The 24,775-nt window shown below is 36.6% G+C and overlaps 5 protein-coding genes and 1 pseudogene across 5 annotated transcripts; 4 read left to right on the forward strand and 2 right to left on the reverse strand.

The window, feature by feature from the left end:
• The first annotated feature begins 6,466 nt into the window (after nt 1–6,466).
• Nucleotides 6,467–7,258, forward strand: LOC110761308 (lachrymatory-factor synthase-like). Its single transcript, XM_021963756.2, has one exon. It carries the CDS (start codon nt 6,560–6,562, stop codon nt 7,061–7,063), a length of 504 nt encoding a protein of 167 aa, XP_021819448.1. The 5' UTR covers nt 6,467–6,559; the 3' UTR covers nt 7,064–7,258.
• Nucleotides 7,259–7,547: 289 nt separating this feature from the next.
• Nucleotides 7,548–8,050, forward strand: LOC148297990 (uncharacterized; annotated as a pseudogene).
• A 140-nt stretch (nt 8,051–8,190) lies between these two features.
• Nucleotides 8,191–9,056, forward strand: LOC110761176 (lachrymatory-factor synthase-like). The gene has a single exon (XM_021963595.2). The coding sequence runs from the start codon at nt 8,274–8,276 to the stop codon at nt 8,778–8,780; it is 507 nt and encodes a 168-aa protein (XP_021819287.1). The 5' UTR covers nt 8,191–8,273; the 3' UTR covers nt 8,781–9,056.
• A 1,339-nt stretch (nt 9,057–10,395) lies between these two features.
• LOC110761214 (caffeoylshikimate esterase-like) lies at nt 10,396–11,063 on the reverse strand. Its single transcript, XM_088249299.1, has 2 exons — nt 11,052–11,063; nt 10,396–10,788 (listed from the first exon to the last, which is right to left on the reverse strand). Exons 1-2 carry the CDS (start codon nt 11,061–11,063, stop codon nt 10,396–10,398), a joined length of 405 nt encoding a protein of 134 aa, XP_088105425.1.
• Nucleotides 11,064–14,960: 3,897 nt separating this feature from the next.
• Nucleotides 14,961–15,637, forward strand: LOC148297991 (lachrymatory-factor synthase-like). The gene has a single exon (XM_088246970.1). It carries the CDS (start codon nt 15,025–15,027, stop codon nt 15,529–15,531), a length of 507 nt encoding a protein of 168 aa, XP_088103096.1. The 5' UTR covers nt 14,961–15,024; the 3' UTR covers nt 15,532–15,637.
• Nucleotides 15,638–15,729: 92 nt separating this feature from the next.
• Nucleotides 15,730–18,556, reverse strand: LOC110761201 (alpha/beta-Hydrolases superfamily protein). The gene is made up of 7 exons (XM_021963627.2): nt 18,049–18,556; nt 17,613–17,651; nt 17,434–17,504; nt 17,151–17,215; nt 16,823–16,912; nt 16,650–16,742; nt 15,730–16,428 (listed from the first exon to the last, which is right to left on the reverse strand). The coding sequence occupies exons 1-7, from the start codon at nt 18,411–18,413 to the stop codon at nt 15,994–15,996; spliced, it is 1,158 nt and encodes a 385-aa protein (XP_021819319.1). The 5' UTR covers nt 18,414–18,556; the 3' UTR covers nt 15,730–15,993.
• Between the last annotated feature and the right edge of the window lie 6,219 nt (nt 18,557–24,775).

Consider the following 24,775-nt stretch of genomic DNA (forward strand, 5'->3'; position numbering starts at 1 on the left):
TGATTTTGAAGAATCGTATTCTTTTAGGTTTTTGTTCTTATTTTATATATTCAAGCATTTGAGTCAGTGATGACAACAAAAGATTCGAACTTGTTGTTTTAAAATGGAAGAGATAAAGAAAAGGCTTGCCTATTCAAATAATGGGACAAAGCTACTTTGATATTCTCTTTCTTGTTTTATTGGAGTTTCTTCATTTAATTAATATAGAATAACATGTGTGTTGTGGAATTTAAACTAAAGCTAAGCCAACGGCCCAATTGAAAAAATACTTTCACTTGTAGACCCATGATCTCACATCCCAAATTTTAATGACAATTTGGCAATGTGTGTGAATACCGTCTTTCCTTTCCTAACTTTAAGAGGGAGGGGAGGGAGCGAGAGGGGTAACGCTAATGTTAAGACTGGTCCTGGTTGCCTTCTTTTTTTCCGAAGATGATCAAGGCCGTTTAGCTAGGTTGTCAGGTCAGTGATCCATCCATATTATTTCCTCAGTATAGCATTTTTGGAATATCCTCATATAGTAAGGGCCAAAGAGTTGAGTGGGCTTCAACATATTTCTAGATTGAAGAAAAATTTTAAAAAATTCAAAAGTTAGGCAAAATTGTTTTTCCTTTCTTATTACCAAACAACTTCATGAGATTTGAACTCCAGAACTTTGTCATCAAAGACAATCTAATATGCTATTGAGTAAAAAAGAACACAACTATTTGTGTTCTATTTCAAGTACAACAACGGTGAAGCCACATTAAAAATGTTAATTCATTGACATTATATCAATATTTTTTTTATTTTAAAACATAAATTTGTAACTGACACGTGACATTGCAAAAGCACAAAAATAAATTATTTGTGCTTATATTGGCACAAGCTAATTCAACTACTCAATATTCTTTTTCTTATTTTATAAAAAATAGGAAAGTCGAACTTAGAACCTCCTTTATGATTGAGAACAAGAATACCACAACATCAACATCAATAGTTGATTTATCAATTGATTGTATTTATACTGGCACAACTTGATTCTGCATATTCTATATTTTGTAGGTAATCTACCTTCGTTGTCACATTATCCTAAATGCATTTGCTTCCTCAAATTGTGTGATAGAGAAAGGGCAAAGATAATTAAATTTGTACACGCCATTTTTACGCAGGACCATACCAATCTTCTATGTGCATAGTCTAACAAAATCCATGTGGTCCATTTAAGTCCATGTGCCTCATTTACCCTTTTCCAACATCACTCTCTCCCTCTCAGGTTTTCATGGATCAGCAAGAGTCAGAGCCAAAATGGGAAGCCACGGTTTCTGCAAGGCTCACAAAGGCCAGAGTTGACCAGATCTGGCCTCTGCTCAAAGACTTCAACTTCCACCAGTGGTTTCTAACCCTAGCCACTTGCTATGGCGTCCACGGGGCCAACGGTTAGCGAGCCTGGCTGCATCAGATACTGCACCGGCTCCTCAATCCCATCCAAGGGTGATCACAAGGCCGTCAGCTGGTCCAAGGAAAATTAACAGATAAAAAGAAAATTATTAAAAAATTAAAAGGTTTTTCCGCTGCCGGGAGTTGAACCCGGATGATAAACTCAATCCATTTTATTGGGCTACAACGGATTATATGCTACTGATGGGAAATATAATAATATAAATGAACATTATTCGGCATATAATAAAAAGAAAAAGGAAAATTATCAAAATTTAAAAAAGGTTTTCCGCTGCCAGGATTCGAACCCGGTTGATTAACTCAATCCATTTATTGGGCTACAGTAGATTGGAGACTATTAATGTGAATAAAAGTCTATATAAATGAAAACTAATCTGCTATTAATGTGAATAAAATTCTATATAAATGAAAACTATTAGGCAAAAACAAACGATAAGGAAAATTATTGTTGACAAAAAAAAAAAAACGATAAGGAAAATTATTAAAAATAAAAATAAAAGTTATTCCGCTTTATTGGGTTACAGTTGATTGCTGTTATATATTGGAATAACAATTCTATATATCATGAAACATCGTTGCAATTTATATCTTGCCATTATTAACCCTCTTTGGCAAATACGTGTCGAGTTGAAGCAGTAGTCACGCGGGGCACTCAACTTAATCGAATTATTTATGTATTTAACCAATTATACTTAGAAAATTGGGTAATTTTCACTTTATTATCGTAAAATTTATCAACTTTTAGAGTTTGATATATTTTAAAAAAAATTCATCTCAATTGCATACACAAAGTTGATTCTCTTACCAATTTCATATATGCCATCAGTCTTTCTATTAGCAAGTTTATTAACTGCTGACGTGGTAACAAATGTGTCACGTAGACTCACTTATATGATGTCATGTGATCTATATATATTATTATATATATTATTTAATTAATCAAATAAATTAAAAATAAAACTAAAAATCCCTCTCTTGCTTTCTCTCATCTCTCTTTCTCCTTGTGGCCCACATCGAACCACAAGCCCAACACCATACAACCACCCTCATCCTCACCCGAGATCCACCCTCAGCCCCACTTGAGACCCATCCAAATTCTCTCTCTCTCTCTCTCTCAATTCAAAAATTGGAAGAAAAAAAAAATCAAACATTTTGCATCTGGGGGGTGGGGTTCTAGGTAGGTTTTGGGTTCTGCGAGTTGGGGGATGGGGGGGCAGGCTGGGTTGGGCTCTAGGTTCTGTGAGGGTGGGAGGAGGAGGAGGGGGTCTTGTGGGTGGTCACGGGGAAAGAAAGTTTTTTGGGTATCTTGAGAAGGGTTGGATGGGGTTTTGGATGAGAGAGAGAGAGAGAGAGATATATATATATATATATATATATTTTTTTTTTTTTTTTAATTTTTAATTTTAAGTTTTAAGTTTTTTTAATTAATTAATTAATTTAATAATATATGTAGATCATGTGGTATCATATGAGTGGGTCTATGTGGTGCATTTGTTGCCACGTCAGCGGTTAACAGACTTGGTAACAGAAAGATTGACGACATGTATGAAAGTAGTAAGAAAATCAACTTTGTGTATGCAACTGAGACCAAAAAAATAAAAAATTGATGTATCGAACTCTAAAAGTTGGTAAACTTTACCGTAGTAAAGTCAAAATTACCCTAGAAAATTATATATAGAACTAGAGAAAAAACTCATGTCCATTATTAGAAAAAGAACTATAGGTTAGCCCGGTTAATTAGGATAATGAACTCGCCTACTTAAATTGAAGTTTACATTTATCTAGAGTAGATTATCACTTGTATATAAATTTTTTTTTTAAATAAAAACATATATCATCTTTAAAATAAAACTACAAATTTCTAATGATTAAAAAGGAAAATAAAGCCCTAATTGAACTAACGTGCAACTTAACATCGTTAGTCTTTCTTCTTCTTTTTCAACGTCTATGCATGCAAGCATTTGGTTCCACCAAGCTAGGTTTCAGTATTTGTTTATGGCAACAACCAGGGTGACCTTGAACTAGTACAAAACGAACAAAATGAGACAAATGGTACCAATTAAAAAGCCTGAAACCAAAAACCAATTGTGAAGAAGACAAATGGTGGGCATCTCGGCTGTTGCTATTCTTATGGAAATAGAAACGGTCTTGCTATTCTAAAAAAAAACAAAAAAAGAAGGAAATGAGAGAAGACTACACTGATCATTATTATTATTATTATTATTTAAAAAGGTTTTTTCGCTGCCAGAAGTCAAACCCGGATGACAAACTCAATCCATTTTATTGGGCTACAGCAAATTGGATGTTATTGATGGGGAATAAAAGCTATATAAATGAAACTTAATAGGCATATATCATTAGGCATAAAATTAAGTGATAAAAGAAATTGAAAATAATAAAAAGTTTTTCCCCTGCCAGGAGTCGAACCCGGATGATAAACTCTCAATCCATTTTATTGAGCTACAGCGGATTGGATGTTATTGATGGGGAATAAAAGCTATATAAATGAAACACTAAACTTCGTTGCACAAAGTATTTAGCAGCCAAGTTAGATTTGTCGCACAAAGTATTTAGCGATGTTATTAATGGGGAATACAAGCTATATAAATGAAATTTAGTGCCCGTTTGGCATTGCTTATTTGGGGTAATAAGTGATTTTTAAAAACTTTTGGGAAGTCTAGCCCGTTTGGTAAACTGTGAGAAAATCACTTATTGTTAACAATTGTTGTGAGAGAAAGCTATAAGGGAAAGCAGCTAATGTAGTGCTTTCAATTTATGATTATGCAGGAATCAGTTTTGAAGAGGCGCTGGGTTTAATGATTATGCCACAATCATTTTCTGATTATGAGGAAATTAATACCAACAACACTTTTAACAAAAAGTTTACCAAACGTCAAACTGCTTCTCTCACAGTTGATTTCTCTCACAGCAAATCTGACAGCGATTATTTTCACAGCACAGCAATGCCAAACTGGCCGTAAATAAGCATATGTCATTAGGCATAAAATTAAGTGATAAAAGAAATTGAAAATAATAAAAAAAAATTCCGCTGCCGGGAGTCGAACCCGGATGATAAACTCAATCCATTTTATTGGGCTACAGCGGATTGGATGTTATTGATGGGGAATAAAAGCTATATAAATGAAACTTAATAGTCATACATCATTAGGCATAAAATTAAGTGATAAAAGAAATTGAAAATAATAAAAGGTGTTTCCGCTGCCGGGAGTCGAACCCGGATGATAAACTCAATCCATTTTATTGGGCTACAACGGATTGGATTTTATTGATGGGGAATAAAAGCTATAAATGAAACTTAATAGTCATATATCTTTAGGCATAAAATTAAGTGATAAAAGAAATTGAAAATACAAAAAGATTTTTCCGCTGCCGGGAGTCGAACCCGGATGATAAACTCAATCCATTTTATTGGGCTACAGCAGACTGGATGTTATTGATGGGGAATAAAAGCTATATAAATGAAACTTAATAGTCATATATCTTTAGGCATAAAATTAAGTGATAAAAGAAATTGAAAATACTAAAAAGTTTTTCTGCTGCCGGGAGTCGAACTCGGATGATAAACTCAATCCATTTTATTGGGTTACAGCGGATTGGATGTTATTGATGGGGAATAAAAGCTATATAAATGAAACTTAATAGTCATATATCATTAGGCATAAAATTAAGTGATAAAAGAAATTGAAAATAATAAAAGGTTTTTCCCCTGCCGGGTGTCAAACCCGGATGATAAACTCAATCCATTTTATTGGGCTACAGCGAATTGGATGTTATTGATGGGGAATAAAAGCTAGATATATAAATGAAAGTTAATAGGTATATATCATTAGGCATAAAATTAAGTGATAAAAGAAATTGAAAATAATAAAAGGTTTTTCCGCTGCTGGGAGTCAAACTCGGATGATAAACTCAATCCATTTTATTGGGCTACAGCGGATTGGATGTTATTGATGGGGAAAAAATAGTATAGCCGTGCGGCTATCCTTTTTTGACACGTGGCACATAAAACACCTTTAGCACCCCCTACAAGTTATATAAAGGTTGTAGTGTTGAACCTTGTAATGCAAGTAAAATTGTCATCCCTATGATTTTTGTAGTTGAGGCAGAGAAACCTTACAAAGTTACACGTCACTTATTCTGCCGCCTAGTTGATCTGATGCAAGTACCAACAGTCAATGTGAGAAGGCAAAACCTCTGCTCCGCTCAAAGGCCCAGCAGTTGAACAAGAGTTTGGCCAACCGGGTTTGACCAGGTACTGGATGCGCCACTCCTCCTACTGATCCTGAAGATGATACGATCATCAACTCCGTCAAGCAAATAAAATATACTGATGATTGATCCAATTACCTGATGTTTGAATATCTACCATCAATGTGACTTCACATTCTAGAAGGAAAAAGCTCAATCTAAGAAATTAAAATTGCCAGCAGATGAGAGTTGACTCAGTTATTTATGTATAGGCTTGTGATACAAGGCATCGCTGGACACTGATAGTCTCTACACTGATAGTCTTTTTCTATCTTTTTCTATTTACGGAAAATAATCTATACAAGTATATACAACCTTACAAGACATGTTTTGCACCGCTCCACAACACGATAAATTGCCAATTAATTTTGGATAGAAATAAATCATCCGGTTTCATTTGAATCTTTCTGGCTTGACGGATGGTTTTACCTGGCTTGTCGTCTAAAGAAAACTAAGGCTATCTTATAATTTGGTTTTAATTAACTAGTTCTACAAGCCATCTAATTAGTCAACATGTGTATGTTTAAGGCTGGTTTTACGTAAAATAATTGCTCAAGTCAAAGAAGAAGAGAGAGAGAGTAAATAATTGGTGACACTTGAGGATCAGAGACTCGATCATACCAAAATTATAATAATTTTCCCACTTGCCATCAATCACTCAATCAAAAAGCATATGAAAATAAATGGCGAGATTGTTTTTGGTAAACCTAATCACCTTGTTCTTTAGTCAAGTCAACTTTCCATTTCATTTTGTGGTTGAATTAGAGAAATCTCGTTATAAATACATGCCTGTTCTCTTGCTTATAATTATCAATTGATGTGATCTTCGTTTCCCTAGCTAAGCTCTCACATGCAAGAACAAACACAGCCAAAATGGGAAGGCAGAACCTCTACTGACCTAAAAGGTCCAGCAGCTGAGCAAGTTTGGCCTCTCTTGGCTGATTTCTGCAACCTACACAAGTGGTTCCCCAAACTTGAGACATCTTACCAAGTTGGGGGAATTCTTGGCCAACCGGGTCTGATCCGGTACTGCGCAACTCCCCCCGCTGATCCTGATGATCAGACGACCATCAAGTGGGTCAAGGAGAAGCTACTGATGATAGATCCAATCAAACGGCGTTTGAGCTATGAGATCCTTGAGAATAACATGGGATTTCACTCATATGTTGGCACCATGCAAGTAGTGCCCATAAACGACATTCATCATGATGTCGTTCTTGGGTGCAAGATCGAGTGGTGGGTTGTTTGTGATCCGGTTGATGGATGGAGGTTGGAAAACCTACTTGATTTTCTTGAGTCTTCTCTCCCGTTGGTAGCAAAAACAATGGAGCATGCTCTTCTTTCTACTAGCTGATCAACGTTAATTGACTCGGCTTAATTAGTCTTTATTTGTTGGTATATTACTTTTATGTGTATTATTATTGACTTGTAGTATGTCTATGAATTTATTAATAAAAAAGCATGTGCACTGATCAATAAATTATAGTATTAGTAAATTTGGGTTAGACCAGTTCATCATGTTAGTGTGTTCGCTCCCTTCTACTCAAGGTCGTTCCTCTCTTCGTAAATTAGAATATAGCTTAGAATATATTGCTTTGTCGAAAACCTATGTGCACATAAAACATGAGGTTATTTTGGTAATCCTATATCAATTTGTTCTTTAGACAATCGATTTTCATTTGGCCCAACGGATATATATGATGAAGAATAATCTTCTGGGATTGAATGAGAAAAACCTTATAAAGAAGTAGGACCATTAATTCATGTTCTTCATAATGAATTGATCTTTTCTTATTTTGTTTCTTTTTCATGGAGTAATTGGATAAAAAAAACAATCAAAATGGGAAGGCAAAGCCTCTGTTAAGCTCAAAGGCCTAACAGCAGAACAAGTCTGGCCTCCCTTAGCTGATTTCTGCAACTTCCACAAGTGGCACACAAACCTTGACACGTGTTACCAAGTGGAATGCATCCTTGGGCAGCCGGGGATGATCCGGTACTGCGCCGGTCGTCCTACTGATCCTGCTGATGAGACCAGCTTCAGGTAGGCCAAATCAAAGAGAAGCTACTCGTGTGATTGATCCAATCCAACGGTATTTGAGCTATGAGATGGTGGAGAACAACATGGGGTTCAAGTCGTATATGTTGCAACAATGCAAGTAGTAGTGCCCATAAACGACATCAGTGGGTGCAGGATTGAGTGGTCGTTTGTTTGTGATCCGGCTGAGGGATGGAGACTCGAAGATTTTCTTTCGTATTTTCAATCTATCACCTAGAACAATCCAACGCACCGATACTTAACCGATTAAAAACATGGGACACAATCATGAGATTCCCAATTAATATTGATGAGGTTGTTTTGGTAAATCTCTTATGACTTGTTCTTTAGTCTAACGTAACCCAACTTCCATTCCACTCCACTCAACGCATATCGCATATGGGAATCAAAACATTTTAAATAAAATAAAAAAAGAATCTTTGACTTTTGTGGTTGTAAATTGTGATGAGCTAGCACTCAAACTTTCTCATTTTATCGCTCTCCATTCTTTCCATTTGTTTTATTTCTCATGGCAGAAGATCAAATTCCAGAGTCCAAATGGGAAGGCAAAACCTCTGCTGATCTTAAAGGCTCATCAGCTGAACAAGTTTGGCCTCTCCTGGCCGATTTCTGCAACATACACAAGTGGTTCCCCGATATAGCCACGTGTTACCAAATGGATGGCGTCCCTGGCCAACCGGGTCTGATCCGGTACTGCGCCCGTGCTCCCATTGATAATGATGAGTCCACCATCAAGTGGGCCAAAGAGAAGCTACTGTCCCTTGATCCAATCCAACGGTGTTTGAGCTATGAGATTATTGAGAGCAATCTCGGGTTTAAGTCGTATGTTGCGGTAATGCAAGTAGTCCCCATCAACAGCGGAGATGGCAGCATTGGGTGCAAGATCGAGTGGTCGTTTGTTTGCGATCCGATTGAAGGGTGGGCACTGAATGATTTTCGTTCATACCTTCACTCTTCTCTTCAATTGATGGCAGAGAAGATCATGGAGCATACTCATCTATCTACCACTGGGTAACCCTAATTGTTGTGTTGGTGTGTTTATGGCTTAGTTTGGTATTGCTGTGAAAAACTTATTCCGGTGTGCTGCAAGAATAAATAGCTGCGAAATAAAGCAGCAACGTGTTTGATAATCTATATTTGTAAAAGTGCTGTGATTATAAAAAGCAGTGTTAAAGCAGCAACACAGCAACGTGTTTAATAATCTGTATTGGCAAACTTTCTTGTAAAAGTGCTGTGATTGTGTATAATGACAAAAAGGGTATGATAAAAAAATAGTATTTATTTATGATTTTTTTTTCAGCCAAGATGAACATTGATCTATAATATACAACCAGAATGATCACAAGCCACCGTGTAAATTGAATTCGTCTATTAAATACAGATTTTGACGATGACAAGCAAACCACAAATACGTAAATAACTTCAAAATCTAAATGTAATATATGGCCTAACTGCTTCAAAAATGTGGATCTCCCTCCACACACATGGGTAAATTTTCAAATGGTTTTTTTTTTTTTTTTTTTTTTTGGTCCTGATGGAATGGGGGTGGGTGTGTTGGAAAAAATGGCTCACATTAAGTATGCAAGTGAAGGAGGAAGCGACCAGTCTCTGGGTATTGGCGACCGGTCGTTTTGAAGCAGATTCGAGGTCTGTAAAAGAGCTAGAAAATCGTGACCAGCGACCGGTCGCAGGGTGCAAGAGACCGGTCCCCTGCAGGCAGATTGTAAAGCGACTGGTCGCCAGTAACGAGCGACCGGTCGCCAGTAACGGGCGATCGGTCGCCAGTGATGCTGTGCTGTTTTCTTCCACGCGTTTTTCAAGAGGTCTTCACATGTGTTGGTTCCCTACCTAATCCCTCGAGTCTCTAAGGTGTGTTATGGGTTCTAGGAAGTCTACCAAGGTGCTGGAAAAGCTGGAGCACCATTGAATGAGGATTGTTGACTTGTTTCAAAGAGTACCTACCCTATAGCTCTAGATAGGGTGGCTGAAGTTGCAGCTATCAATGCCTAGCCTTTGTTCTGCCCAAGTTGTGGTCCAAGTCTGGAAACCAAGGGGAGAACGTGGGAGGAAAAGATGGAGCCTTCTCCTAAGTCCAAAGGCTTGTGTATTAAAGGGAAGAGGAAGCAAGACAGCAATAGTGTGGTTTTACTTCTCAAGGAGTGGACAAGTAGCTGGGAGCTAGTGTGTCCAAGAGAGGTTTAACTTACCAAGGGAGGAAGAGAGAGAGGGCAATCAGTTCAAGATAGGAGCTGAGTTGGGTCTTGAGAGTTTAGACACAAATGAGGGAAACACCAAGGGTTGTGAGAGTGTTCACAAGTGCATCAAAGTGTTGAGCAAAGGGGTGAGAGAGAAAAGAGAGCTTGGGAGATAATAGAGTTCTAAGGGGGTTTCTTTGTAAACCAAAGTTGTAACTTATTCTTTCATTAGTGAATTTCTCAAGGGGATCACCAAGAGGATATAGGCAATTACTGAACCTCTATAAATTCTTGTGTCACTTTGTGCTTGGTTGGTTTCTCAAGTGTGTGTGTGTGATTCATCCATCCTTGTGTGTGTCACAAAGTCCATCAACAACAAGATCATTAGGGGAGTGAGTGAAAGTGTTTGTCCAATTTTCACAACAGGGTGAAGAATTATGTGACGTTAACATCATCTTCCACGCCAACCCTCAATCTCTTCTCCATCCAATTTATTATATCCTGTGCAATCTCTTCACGTTCTGGCTCGAAGAAAAGGTCGTGTAAGAAACCATCATAGAGCTTTATATCTTTGAACTCTGATGCTGCCTCATTATAGAGATCTTGGGAGGCTAGTGGATCAGTGACTCTATCAGCAGTTCCGTGCAGAACAAAGAAGGGTACGCTCACAAACTTAAAGTTCCGTGTCAAATGAGTGGAGATTCGCAATATCTCATAGCCTGTTCGGACCCTTATCGGGCCAGTATAGACCAGGGGATCGGAATACTTGGCCACCAATGCTGCAGGATCCTTTGAGACTGGAATACCCCTCTTGTTTGCACCTTTAAACTAGAACTTGGGAGCAACCAAAGAGACAATTGGAGCCACAGCCTAGATTACAACATCAGAGAAAAGTTTGTAATATGTAACCATGAATCAATGGTGGAAATTCAATCAAACATCATATGACACTTATGAACAACCCTAACCAGAACATAAGTTAGTTAATTGATATGAGTTTAACACATCTTAAAGGAGTTCTTGGGGAAGATAAAATTGCCTAAAAGATGAAGCATCAATATACATTGCCTGTGAGCCAGTAAAGAACATACTGATCGGTGCATATTTACATATCATTTTGTACCCTTCTAGCTTATGATTTGGTTATGTTTTTGAGTTAAACTTGTGCTTTTAATCCTTTTTGTGTTTATCTTTCAGTTCATTGAGCTTTAGGTAATAATGAGGGCTTTGGATAGTAAATGATGCAATCCATGCATGTTAGGGCCTAATTTGGATGAATGAATGAAGAGCTTAAAGACAAACTCAATTTTGGCTACAGTCCCCTGCCAGCCCAGTTTCGTAGGTCATATTGCAAGCTTTGTTTCAGCAACCTACATAGCTCGGATGAGGCCACATTCTTCATGAAAGTTGTTCCAATGGGTGTGTAATATAACATATCCAAAATTCAGCCCCATTGAATAAATATGGAGTCTGTTACCTAGCAAACACAGAGCCATGCTCAGGATGGATTTTATCAGCGCGCAAAATGAGTTAGCAATTTGTTTTGGCCTTAACTTCCTCCTCCGACCTTGGATTGGCCCAAATGATATATGGCTGGAAAGAAGACATTCTGAACTTCAAGTTTGAGTGCTTAAAGTCTTAATTTGCTTAAGGGAAGCCCAATTCGTAAGCCCTTGAAGTTGCTGGTCATGCTGACCTCAGGATGAGCTATTATTTCTGGTTGGAAGCTTGGTCATGGTGACATGAAGATGAGCTAGGGCTGCTGGTGGGATTTATTAGTGAAGTGCATCAACCAATTCAGATTTTATAATGGAAGTGTTGTATGCATTAGTGAAGTGCATCAACCATTTCAGATTTTATAAAACAAGTGTTGTATGCATTAGCCATACTTAATTCAGATTTTCAGCTTCCTTAGGCCTATATATAGTGAGGTTTCCCAAGCTTGTAAACACACCCCAAGGGGGGGAGCTCTCAAACACTTCTCTAGAGCTCCCTTCCCTTCTCTCCCTCAAATTCTCTTAGTTTCATTTTCTAGTTTTCAATTGTTGTAATGAAATATTTGTGCTGAAATTCTCCTTAAGTTTTTCTTAGTTCCACTTTACTTTTCATTATGTAAATTCTTTTCTTTAGTTTCAAGTTTGATTAGTTTCCAAGTTTCAATTATGGTTCATGTTCTTATTCATTATGCTTATAAGTTAATATGCTAGTTTGAATGATTGATCACCATTTAGGCTTGCATGTTAGCTATCTTGGTTTGAATTAAGAGTATACACCATGCTTTAATTCGAATTGAACTATGAATAGGAAGAGTATGTATGGACATTCGACAACAGGGATTAGATACATACTTGGTTGTTTAAAATGTTCTTCTATGCTTAATGGGTTCCTAATGCTTAATTTTAGGTTAGACAACAAATGATCAAATTAGGGAATTAGGAACACAAGGTTATGACCACACACCATGGCTTAATCATACTTTAGCTAGAATCAATCCATTAATCTAAATTGAACTTGAGAACTTATTTGCTTGAGTTATTTCCTTTTTTTTTCTTGTTGTATTTATTTCCTTTCTTTTTCATTTCTGTTTTGTGTAGGGAAAATGAATTGAATCATTCAATCACCAATCCTCGTGGGATCGACCTCGCACTTACATACGCTATACTACCGAACGGCTCGTGCACTTGCGAGTATCACAAGTTGAGGATGCAACTGAATCCATTTTGGTGCAGCTGTATCTACACAACACATACCCCAACAAATTAAACATGATTGAATTAAAAATATTTAGCTATAATATGCAACTCTTGAATACTTGTATTTTCTATTTCAGCCCTTTCAACCTTACGATTCCAGCTCTACCCCTGTTAATCATGATAATGAACTCGCCCACTTAAACTCAAGTTTACATATCCCTCTAGAGTAGATTATCACTTATATATATATATTTCCTAGCTAATTGGCTACATTTTATATATATATATATATTTCCTAGCTAATTTGCTACACTTTCAAATATTTAAAGAGTATAGCCGCACGGCTACATATTATTTATTTTTAGCTAATCTTTGTTTTAAAACGTATAGCCGGGCGGCTATACGGTTTAATTTTTAATTATTTAAAGCGTATAGCCGAGCGGCTATACTATTTAAAATTGTTTTAACTTTTTTTCCCCAAATTAAACACGATTTAGTTAAAAATATTTAGCTATAACATGCAACTCATGAATACATATATTTTCTATTTCGCCTAGACTCGGTGTTTTTAATTGTTTTTAAAAAAATAATATAGTCGTGCAGCTATAGTGTTGTATACGAGGCGCCTACACGCGGCTATACTGTTGATCATCATCACCGTCAAGTAACTAAGTCAAAGAGAATATACCGATGATTGATCCAATTACCTGATGTTTGAATATCTACCATCAATGTGACTTCACATTCTAGAAGGAAAAAGCTTAATATAAGAAATTAAAATTGCCAGCAGATGAGAGCTCAGTTATATATGTTAGGCTTTGTAAACTTTATTAGGTTAATATACTCAAAACACATACCTTAATCCGACATTGTGAGAATTATTGCAGCAGGAACTTTGATTTCTTGCACTGGAAGCAAACTGGAATTCTATAGCTGTTAGCATACGGCTCTTTAATCTCTTCTTGATGGGGGAGAATGTGTGTAATAGCCGTTAGCATAGGGACCTCCCTTTTATAGGCATAGTTTAAGAATCCTCCTCATCATGGATTACTTAAACTCCTTTAACCTAAAGGATTAGGTATCTCAATCCATTTAGAGTTAGGAAACCTTAAGCGCTTGTATTTATCTGAAACAGTCATTTATCAAGCCTTAAAATTAATCGATCCATGTAATCCTAATTGACATTGAACTAGTTATCCTTAAGTGATTAGAAGACCATCTTTAGAGTTCGTTTTAGAATGCAAATCTTACAGGCTTGTCATACAAGGCATCGCTGGACACTGATAGTCTCTACAATAAGCACGAGGTCCCCCAAGAAGTTAGTCCAATTATTTACATATTTATGAGGGGCTCCTCTAGATCTTTCTATATCGTTTTCTATTTATAGAAAATAACCAATACATGTATATACAACCTTAGAAGACATGTCTTGCACCGCTCCACAACACAATAAATTGCCAATTGATTTTGAATAGAAATAAATCATCTGGTTTTATTTGAATCTTTTTGGCTTGACGGATGGTTTGACCTGGCTTGTCGTCTAAAGAAAACTAAGGCTATCTTATAAGTTGGTTTTAAGTAGTTCTACAAGCCATCTAATTAATCAACATGTGTATTTTTGAGGCTAGTTTTACATAAAATAATTGCTTAAGTCAAAGAAGAAGAAGAAGGGGAGAGAGAGAGAGTAAATAATTGGTGACACTTGAGGATCAGAGACTCAATCATACCAAAATTATAATAATTTTCCCACTTGCCATCAATCACTCAATCAAAGCATTTGAATATAAATGGCGATATTGTTTTTGGTAAACCCAATCACCTTGTTCATAATGAATTGATATTTTTTCTTCTTTTTTTTTCTTTTTCATGTTTACTCGTGTGATTGATCCAATCCAACGGTGTTTGGGCTATGAGATGCTGGAGAACAACATGGGGTTCAAGTCGTATATGTTGCAACAATGCAAGTAGTAGTGCCCATAAACGACATCAGTGGGTGCAGGATTGAGTGGTCGTTTGTTTGTGATCCGGCTGAGGGATGGAGACTCGAAGATTTTCTTTCGTATTTTCAATCTATCACCTAGAACAATCCAACGCACCGATACTTAACCGATTAAAAACATGGGACACAATCATGAGATTCCCAATTAATATTGATGAGGTTGTTTTGGTAAATCTCTTATGACTTGTTCTTTAGTCTAACGTAACCCAACTTCCATTCCACTCCACTCAACGCATATCGCATATGGGAATCAAAACATTTTAAATAAAATAAAAAAAGAATCTTTGACTTTTGTGGTTGTAAATTGTGATGAGCTAGCACTCAACTTTCTCATTTTATCGCTCTCCATTCTTTCCATTTGTTTTCTTTCTCATGGCAGAAGATCAAATTCCAGAGTCCAAATGGGAAGGCAAAGCCTCTGCTCATCTTCAAGGCTCATCAGCTGAACAAGTTTGGCCTCTCCTCGCCGATTTCTGCAGCTTACACAAGTGGTTCCCAAATATTGCCACGTGTTACCAAGTGGATGGCGTCCCTGGCCAACCGGGTCTGATCCGGTACTGCGCCCGTGCTCCTATCGATAATGATGAGTCCACCATCACGTGGGCCAAAGAGAAGCTACTGTCCCTTGATCCAATCCAACGGTGTTTGAGCTATGAGATTATTGACAGCAATCTCGGGTTTAAGTCGTATGTTGCGGTCATGCAAGTAGTCCCGATCAACGGCGGAGATGGTAGCATTGGGTGCAAGATCGAGTGGTCGTTTGTTTGCGATCCGATTGAAGGGTGGGGATTGAATGATTTTCGTTCATACCTTGACTCTTCTCTTCAATTGATGGCAGAGAAGATGATGGAGCATACTCTTCTTTCTACCACTGGGTAACAATAATTGTTGTTTGCTAATAATTGTTGGTGTGTTTATATATTATGTAAATCATTCCAAGACTACAACATTGTAGTATGTTTAAGAATTGAATGTTTTATTTCAAGTTATGTTCTACAATAATATTTTATACAAGCGATATTAGAGAATGAGAATTAAACACGATTTCGACAAAAAGTACCACAGGGAAGAAAAAAATACGAAACAATAGCTTTCAGCCAAGATGAACATTGATCTATAATATACAACCAGAATGATCACAAGCCACCGTGTAAATTGAATTCGTCTATTAAATACAGATTTTGACGATGACAAGCAAACCACAAACACGTAAATAACTTTCAAAATCTAAACGTAATATATGGCCTAACTGCTTCAAAAAAGTGGATCCCCCTCCACACATGGGTAAATTTTCAATTTTTTATTTTTATTTTTTCTGATGGAATGGGGGTGGGTAAAGAATTATGTGACGTTAACATCATCTTCCACGCCAACCCTCAATCTCTTCTCCATCCAATTTATTATATCCTGTGCAATCTCTTCACGTTCCGGCTCGAAGAGAAGGTCGTGTAAGAAACCATCATAGAGCTTTATATCTTTGAACTCTGATGCTGCCTCATTATAGAGATCTTGGGAGGCTAGTGGATCAGTGACTCTATCAGCAGTTCCGTGCAGAACAAAGAAGGGTACGCTCACAAACTTAAAGTTCCGTGTCAAATGAGTGGAGATTCGCAATATCTCATAGCCTGTTCGGACCCTTATCGGGCCAGTATAGACCAGGGGATCGGAATACTTGGCCACCAATGCTGCAGGATCCCTTGAGACTGGAATACCCCTCTTGTTTGCACCTTTAAACTGGAACTTGGGAGCAACCAAAGAGACAATTGGAGCCACAGCCTAGATTACAACATCAGAGAAAAGTTTGTAATATGTAACCATGAATCAATGGTGGAAATGCAAGCAAACATCATATGACACTTATGAGCAACCCTAACCAGAACATAAGTTAGTTAATCGTTATGAGTTTAACACATCTTAAAGGAGTTCTTGGGGATGATAAAATTGCCTAAAAGATGAAGCCTCAATATACATAGCCTGTGAGGCAGTAAAGAACATACCCCAACAATTGGATGTGCTGGCTTAACACGCAAAGCTGGTGATGTCAGCACAATGCCCTCTACCATTCCTTCAATTTGAGGGGAATATGCCGCCTACACAAAGGTTCAACAATTTTAACAATGAATTCAAAATCAACGAAGCTGGATGCTCTGTACATTATTTTATGGCATACCTTCAAAACAACAGCTCCTCCCGTTGAGTGACCAAAGAGGAAGCATGGTACTCCAGGGTTCTCTAACCTAATCTTTTCCAAGAAAGCCGCCTATTAAAAGAGGATCAAACTGTCAAGCTTCAGGGTCACCACCATAATGGGGTTCAAAAGAAAAGAGACACTTGGAACCAAAAGTACAAAAAATAAGAGAAAACCATGCTCCCACCATCGTCTATAGATGCTATGTTCATACAGAAAATCCTAAATATTGAGATGAGCGGATAATCATGCTGAGTTTAATGAAATTCCATGATTTATAATAGAACGGAAATTTTGCTGCCAAACTTACAGTATCAGCAACAACATAGTCAAGTGCAGGGACGTATCCATGCAATCCATCGCTGCCACCATGACCTACCACAAACAGAACAATACATTAATATAAATGTAACCTAACAACTTATGAAATCATTCAGAATTGAGTAGCCGTGTTCATGTTTTCTATCATAGGCATCTATTGCACACGTCTGGGAAACGTTCTTCCATTGGACTCAGAAGGTAAAGGAAGAAGGCGAGTTTGAACTATAAAAGTGAAAGAGCCAAAATGACTACAATCTTAAAAATGTAGCTACCTATCCAGTCCATTGCATATACCCCAAAGTTGCAGGAGGTTAGTTGCCTTGCAAAATCAGCATATCTTCCACTGAAAACAAAGGTGAAAAAAAAATATACATTTAAAAAAAACTTCAATTGAAAAAGGAAAAAAAACAATCAAATGAAGAAGAAGAAAAAAAGCTCCTGAACAATTTACCTGTGCTCATTAAGCCCATGTATGATGATCAAAATGCCCCTGAAATTACAGAGCAAAGTACTCAAGAGTTAGGACAACGAGAACAAATTTGTGAAGACCATACAGAATAGAAGCAACAACAAGGAACCCAAAACTGTACATGCAAGAGAAGCGAAGAAGGAAAAACCACACAAAATCAGCACCACAGCCCCTTATTCCTTTCCTCTACTGTAACTCCCTGGTGCGCCACAATTTTATCAGCAAAACAAAAACGACTATTATATGCATATTTTCCCCAAGAAAAAAAAAATTTAGCTACTCATTTTAGTTTAAAACGCCCCCGAACCAGCATAAAACTTAACGACGCAGCGCACGGATTCAGAAAATTTAACCATAAAAAAATTTCAATAAAACAAAACCAAAAATAGATATAAAATAGAAACAATGAGAATTTTACCTCGGTGTACTGGAGACCGGAACCCACGACCGGCAGAAGAGGACGTTGTTTCTACCGCCGAAGAACAAGAAGGTCGCCGAACGGTAGGGGCAGTGCTCGTCTCCGGTGCCATAGCACTCGGCCAACGCTCTCCGCCTGAGCGTGTCCTCCTCCTCTCTCTTCCACGCCGACTTCCGCTTCTTCAACGACGGCGCGTCGAGAAGCGATTCCGATATTCCGCGGCGGCGATGACGGGGGAGGATGAAGAGGAGCAGGGAGAGAAAGAAGGTGTGGACGAAGAGAAGAACCGCCCTTAGGGTTTTGAGGAGCGGGATGATGCGGTTGCTGGCTCCGGAGGTCAGCTGCTCCATCTCCGCCGTCGACATGGCTAACGGATCGACGGTGGAGATTGAGAGCGAGCGACGGAGAGAGAGTGAGGGCGTGGAATTGATCCGGGAATTCGATTCGCTCGAAGAAACGCAGAGGTAGAGGAAAAGGAAACGAAATAGAAGGAAAGAGAAAAGCTTTAGCGCGTTTTGTGGGAATTTATAACGTTATGTTCTGCAAAATCGCAGCGGTCAATCTGGGGCGTTGATTTCGGTGGGCCCCGGGGGTTGACGGTTTCGATTTGGGGTTTGATTACTATGTGGTCCCGGGAGGGAGCGGGAAGGACGAGGAGGCGGTGATTGGTGTGTATTTGGTGACGTGGCGGAATTTGGATGGTTGATGCAGTGGTGATAGTGAGACTTTGTTTGGGAGGTTTCGGCTGGGACGGTGGAGATTGAAGAAACTTATTCGTTGATGGTAAGGTCTACGTCCAAGATAATTAATTTTTGGGAAGGCCGTTGTGGAAATTCGTTGTGCAATAATATACTCTGGCTTGGCTAATGAGCTCGGCTCCCACTGAACACGTTTGGTGCTTAAGAGTGGATAAATCAAATTTGTAGTGACATCTAATTGATCATTTGGCAAGATTAATATTAAAAAAATATTTTTTAATTAATGAAGTGACTTGATTTGCTAACAGCTACAAATACGGTGATTAAAATTGAAAAATTAAATTTCGGTGACTAAAATTAAATTTGACCATAATACCAATGACGAAAAATGTAATTAACCTTTTAATACAAGTGGATTTATTAAAATTGCAATAAATGAACAAGGATCTTTTTGGAATGAAAATTACCAAAGGGTATATGAGGAAACACGCTTAAATCTCAAGGAGTCAGGCTGTCGTTACCACAAAGAAAACTAGTCATGCTGTAATTTTCCTAAAATATAAAGTTTAAAATACAGAGAAATTAAATCTAATTAGTTATATTTATGAAATTAACCAAATAGGCAAATCCTTTAGCCGCCATTCTGGAGCCGAGCCCTTTAAGCAAATTGGCAGCGAGAAAAGAACAATTTAATTCATGAACGCCATCAAAACTGGAGACAAAGCTACTAGCCCTCCAGTGTTCCACGTAATCATGCATGAACATATCATCGCAGGGGGAGATAAACCTCTGGATTATCGTGCCAACGGATTTAGCCCAGCGAAATAGGATCTGGATTTACAGCAAAGTACCCAATGACACGTTAACAGTATGTATGTGAGAAAAATTCGCTAATTCTCTAGATTATCGTCACTCATATTCCAACACGTGTCCCCTGCCAGAAAAACAGGGAGAGGATTATCTGTTTTTATTTTATTTTATTTTATTAATTATCAAACCAGAATTTATGATATATCAATTCAATCGCCTGACTTTGAGACTTTCCACTCTTTATTTATGGACACCATCTTCCCTCCCATACCATCACAACGATTTCGTGGAAGAAAATGACCAAGTCGGTCCAATATTTTTCCTTTCTTTTTTTGGTTGTGGTACCATTTTGACTTTGTCTTTGTTATTCAAATTAATTTAAACAACTCTAAATGAATGTAATTTACATGAATCATTCGAATTTGGGTGTAATATCAACTGATCAAACCCACGTCTACAAGTATTTTCACGGATATAAACAAACAGATCAGCATATTGAAACTAGGTGTGGGATCTTCTGCTTCTCTTAGTTTTGAAAGCAAATTTGAGAGGCTAAAAGGCCACATATAAATATAATTATAAATGTATTTTTAGTGGTGCATGTAACTTTCAAAACAGCGACACTTGAAAAGAGAGGAAGGAAAGGAGTGCAAGTATAAAACAGATAGCATTGAAGTCTTGAAAATGACTTGTGGTATAAAGCACCAAAATGGACGTTCAAAAGAAGAAAAAAAGGGCATCTCGAATTATTGGTCTCCGTTTGGGTGGGGGAGATATAACATTTTTGTCTCAATTAGTGGGGGATTTTGCACACTATACTTCTTTTGCATTGCAAGTTGGAAAAGTTAGAAACCCATGCTTTAAAAAATAAGCACTTGTCAGTCAATTGGATTCCAGGAAAAGTTATAATAATCCAAACTCGTAATAAAGTATTTCTTGTCTCTCGATTTTGATTGAGTTTTTAAGGTAGGAAATATTTCCGATATATTTGACTCTGAGTGCTATGCAAGAAATATAAATTATTACACAAATTTTACGATTCAAATAAAGGCAAAATAATAAAAGGCATGCAATGCAAGGACTATTTTCTTCAGGATGGTTTAATTTGAAAATTTCATTCTTCAAACTTGTAATGGGTAAGATCTCATCTGTAAAAATAATCTTATTAATTAGTATTTCTTAAAATCTGTTAGTAGATTCAAATATTTCAAGTTTATGGTAAGATAAGATTAACATATTTATATTTATTTTTTCTGTAGAGTTTTACTGGTTTATATTAGGCCAACCCATTCTGAACAATAACACACTTGAACAACCCAGTGAAGTTTAGTCCCTGATCCAAAAGATATTGCTTTTGGTCCATATCCAATTATTATTATTATTATTTTCCAGAAGAGCCCATAATCCATCTTGACCCATTGATCCACTGACCCACAACAAGGCATGTTTTACAGGACCATTAGGCTTCTGGAAGCTGGAATTAAGCCACTGTAACTTGTTTCTTATACTTGATGTTGAACTTTACCAACGCAAAAGCTGGAAATGACATGTGTCTTTCCAAAATTTGTTTTGTTCAAAATTGCTTGTCGTACTTAACTTGTTTTGCAGTTATTCAAAGAGGGCACTGAAGATTTGGCAGCAGCAGTAGAGGTATGTGCATATTCTTTCTGACTTTTTGATTGGTAGTTCCAAAGAAACTGTAAATTTCATTTCACACACCTAGTTTTTTTTCTTGTCATCGACCGTTTGTAAGTTGTCAATGAGGAAGACATTGAGAAGTGTAGTAAATGTGGGTTTACTGATTGCGTATATCTTTTCAAACTTCCGCTATAATGGAACACCCATGTCGTGGTAGCGAGGACTGACTTATGGACGATCGTGTCCTCCTTTTGACAGGAAATTTTTAATCTCTAGAAGATTTCTTACAGTTTATAATTATTATACTTTTCTTAGAGACTGTTGGGTTTAGTCTAAAAGAAGAAAAAAGTTGAGTGGTTGTAGCATTTTTGAGGTTCCCTAATTGCTTTCTCTCACAGTAATTACTTATAATAAGTGACTTTTACATGTTCTACCGAACGAGCTTGCCATTTAAAAAATTTACAATAATCACTTATGAACGTGAATAAGCAATACCAACTAGACACTTTCTAGATCTTGTTGTTTCTTGATTGATATGAATTTCATGACTTTCAGGATCAATGGAATAAGATGTTCATCTCATTCCAGGACAATGGGACCAAATTGCCAGGCGATAGGGATTGTACCTCATTCCAATGCAGGGAACGATTTGAGTTTCCAATGCATCTTGAAGTGTATATGGTGGGGTTGTTGCAAAAATCAATTGTATTTCTTCCATTAATTTTCTCCAATATCTCAATTGACTCCCACCACCTTGATATGCTATATATAGAAAACAACCAAATTTGGATGATGCCATGTTCACAATAAAACCATTTTATACGTAAACTATTCATGCGTTTGAAAATTACCACAAAATTCTAATGAGAAAAGAAGACACGAGAAAATTATTCAAATAAAAACTGAAGCCAGGTGTGAAAACCCACAAAAAGTCCGCATGGAATTTGTTAGAATTTTGAGCACTTGTTCCTAAACAAAATTTTTAAAACCATACGGACTGTGGATCAATTTTGACATGGTAAGAGCATCTCCAACAACCTCTTCAATAATTTTAGAATTTTAAAATATGTGAGATACATCAAAACAATCCTCTCCAACAACCTTGTCAAACTCAGTCATCAAAGTTTCAACATCTTTCTCTCTCTTCAGGACTAGTAAGTTGACTTTGGCTCTTCAAACATTTAATTTTATTTTGGAAAAACAAAACCTACCTTATAAATGTAAAAACATACATTTTTTTCTTTTCATATAATAAATACATAGACATTTTTCACATGTTTTCATATTTTTCATTCTTTTCCATGATATTGAATTAATTGAATTGAAGAGTTTGTTGGAGCAAAAATTATTCAACTAGCAAATAAGGCTTTTCAAATTGCCACGTAGGTCAACAAACTTCAATTTGAAGAGTTTTATTTGCTACTACTAATGGAGATGCTCTAATAATGTATAAATGATAGTTTTGTGACCGTAAGCTAAGAGCACCTCCAACAGCCTTTTCAAAAGCTTTGGAATGCTAAATTAGGTGAGCCATATCATCAAACGCTCTCCAACAGTCTTGTCAAACTCAATCATCAAAGCTCAACCTCTTTCTCTCTCTTCAAAACTAGTAAATTGACTTTAGCTCTTCAAAACATTAAATTTTACTTGGAAAAATAAAACCTACCTTGAAAATGTTAAAAACATATATTTTTTTTCTTTTCAAATAATAAATACATAGACTTTTTTCACATGTTTTCATTCTTTTCCATAACATTTCATTAATTGAATTGAAGAGTCTGATGGGGCACAAAATATTAAAGCAACAAACAAAGCTTGTCAAATTGTCACGTAGGTCAACAAACTTCAATTTGAAGAGTTTGGTTTACTATTACTATTGGAGATGCTCTAACTATGACTAAAATTATGTTGTTATTATTGCAATGTTAGGCATATCACATTTGCATACCATCTTGTGTACCACATCTCTAATAGAGGTGAAGCCCACCAATACAATGGGGTCCATCTCTATTAGAAAGGTTGTATATAATGTGGTATGACTCTCATTTTTGTTTGGAAACAGTGTAACTGACGAACCAAAATATAATGAGCAATGCTAAGTATACCGCATTTGCATACCACCTTTCTAATAGAAGTGGAGCCCACCTCTATTAGAGAGGTGACACACAATGTGGTATAACCATAGTCTAAAATATATAGGATATTATCGTTTTTTTGAGGTCAATGATATTTTGGAACGTATCCATACGCATATCGTATAAATATCAATAATATCAAGATGATGAAGACAATGAAAAATTTGAAGAGTTATTTACACTAATACCCCTTGAGGTTTCTTGTGTTTTCACAAAATCCCCTCATGTCTTAAAAATTACACAAACACCTCCTGAGATTTTAGTTTGTTTTCACAAAACCTCTTTTCGTCGATTGTTTGCCCAAAAATTGATGATTTCATTAAAAAAAAACTTATGCAAATGACAAAATTAACCTCAATGAAGTATATGCAATATAATCTCAACGGCCAACTTTGTCATTTGGAGAATTTTTTTTGTATAAAAGCTTCAATATTTGGATGAAAAATCAATGAAAAGAAGTTTTTTGAAAACAATTTAAAACCTCAGGGGGTGTTCTTGTAATTTATAAAACCTCAAGGAGTTTTGTGAAAAAGCAGAAAACCTCAAGAGGTATTAGTGTAAATAACTCAAATTTGAACCTTATAGGAACTCTATGTGGTAATAAGTCACTCATGAATCTTACCATGTAATGTATAAAGTGTAAAATACTGTAGTAAATCATTATAAATAAATGATTATGGTGTGTTTAATATTCTTTCATTAATTACTACATATTTTCTACACTCGCAGTGTGTGTGAGCTCGCTATATAATCAACTTAAATAAGTTAAACTCATCATGCAATGCATTTCCTTCCAATTTTTTGTGATAAAGTAATAGATAATTGACTAAATAAACATCCTCCAAAGTTTCAAGAAAAATTTCCAAGTTTTTCTTACAATTTCCGTGGTTTTTATTCAATTTGTATCGATATTGATAATATCCCGATATTTCCATCAAAATTTCCGTGTTTTTGGACTACCGATATTTCCAAAACCATCGATATTTTAGACCTTGGGTATAACTAACATTTTTGAAACAAAATATCTTATTGTGGCCCATATATAAAAATATATTTAAAAATTACGAAGCCCAGTGGGGTGGGTTTGATTATGGGGTTTTTAGATTTGGTGTTTTTTTTCCCTGGTCCAAAGTTCAAATACTTGGGAATAAAAGCTCCCCTTCAATATTAATGTAGTTCTTACGTTGCCTTCAGAAAACAGTTAAAAGCGGTCATCTTCCTGCTTTTGCTTTTAAGTAAATCCCTGTCAAACTAAAAGCCTTTGTAAATTTACTCTCCAACAAAAGAAACACTGACAGCTCAATCGATATATAAGTGCTTTTTTATTAAGTTCTCCGAGATACCTGTGACCACAATAACTCTTTTATCACCATTCTGATTATCTCTCTACTCTGTCCCTACCCTATTTTCACATGCATGGTTGGCTCTGTTTCTCGTGAAGTTAGA

This window comes from Prunus avium, chromosome 1, assembly GCF_965620075.1.
Source record: "Prunus avium chromosome 1, drPruAviu1.hap1.1, whole genome shotgun sequence".
Lineage (NCBI taxonomy): Eukaryota > Viridiplantae > Streptophyta > Magnoliopsida > Rosales > Rosaceae > Prunus > Prunus avium.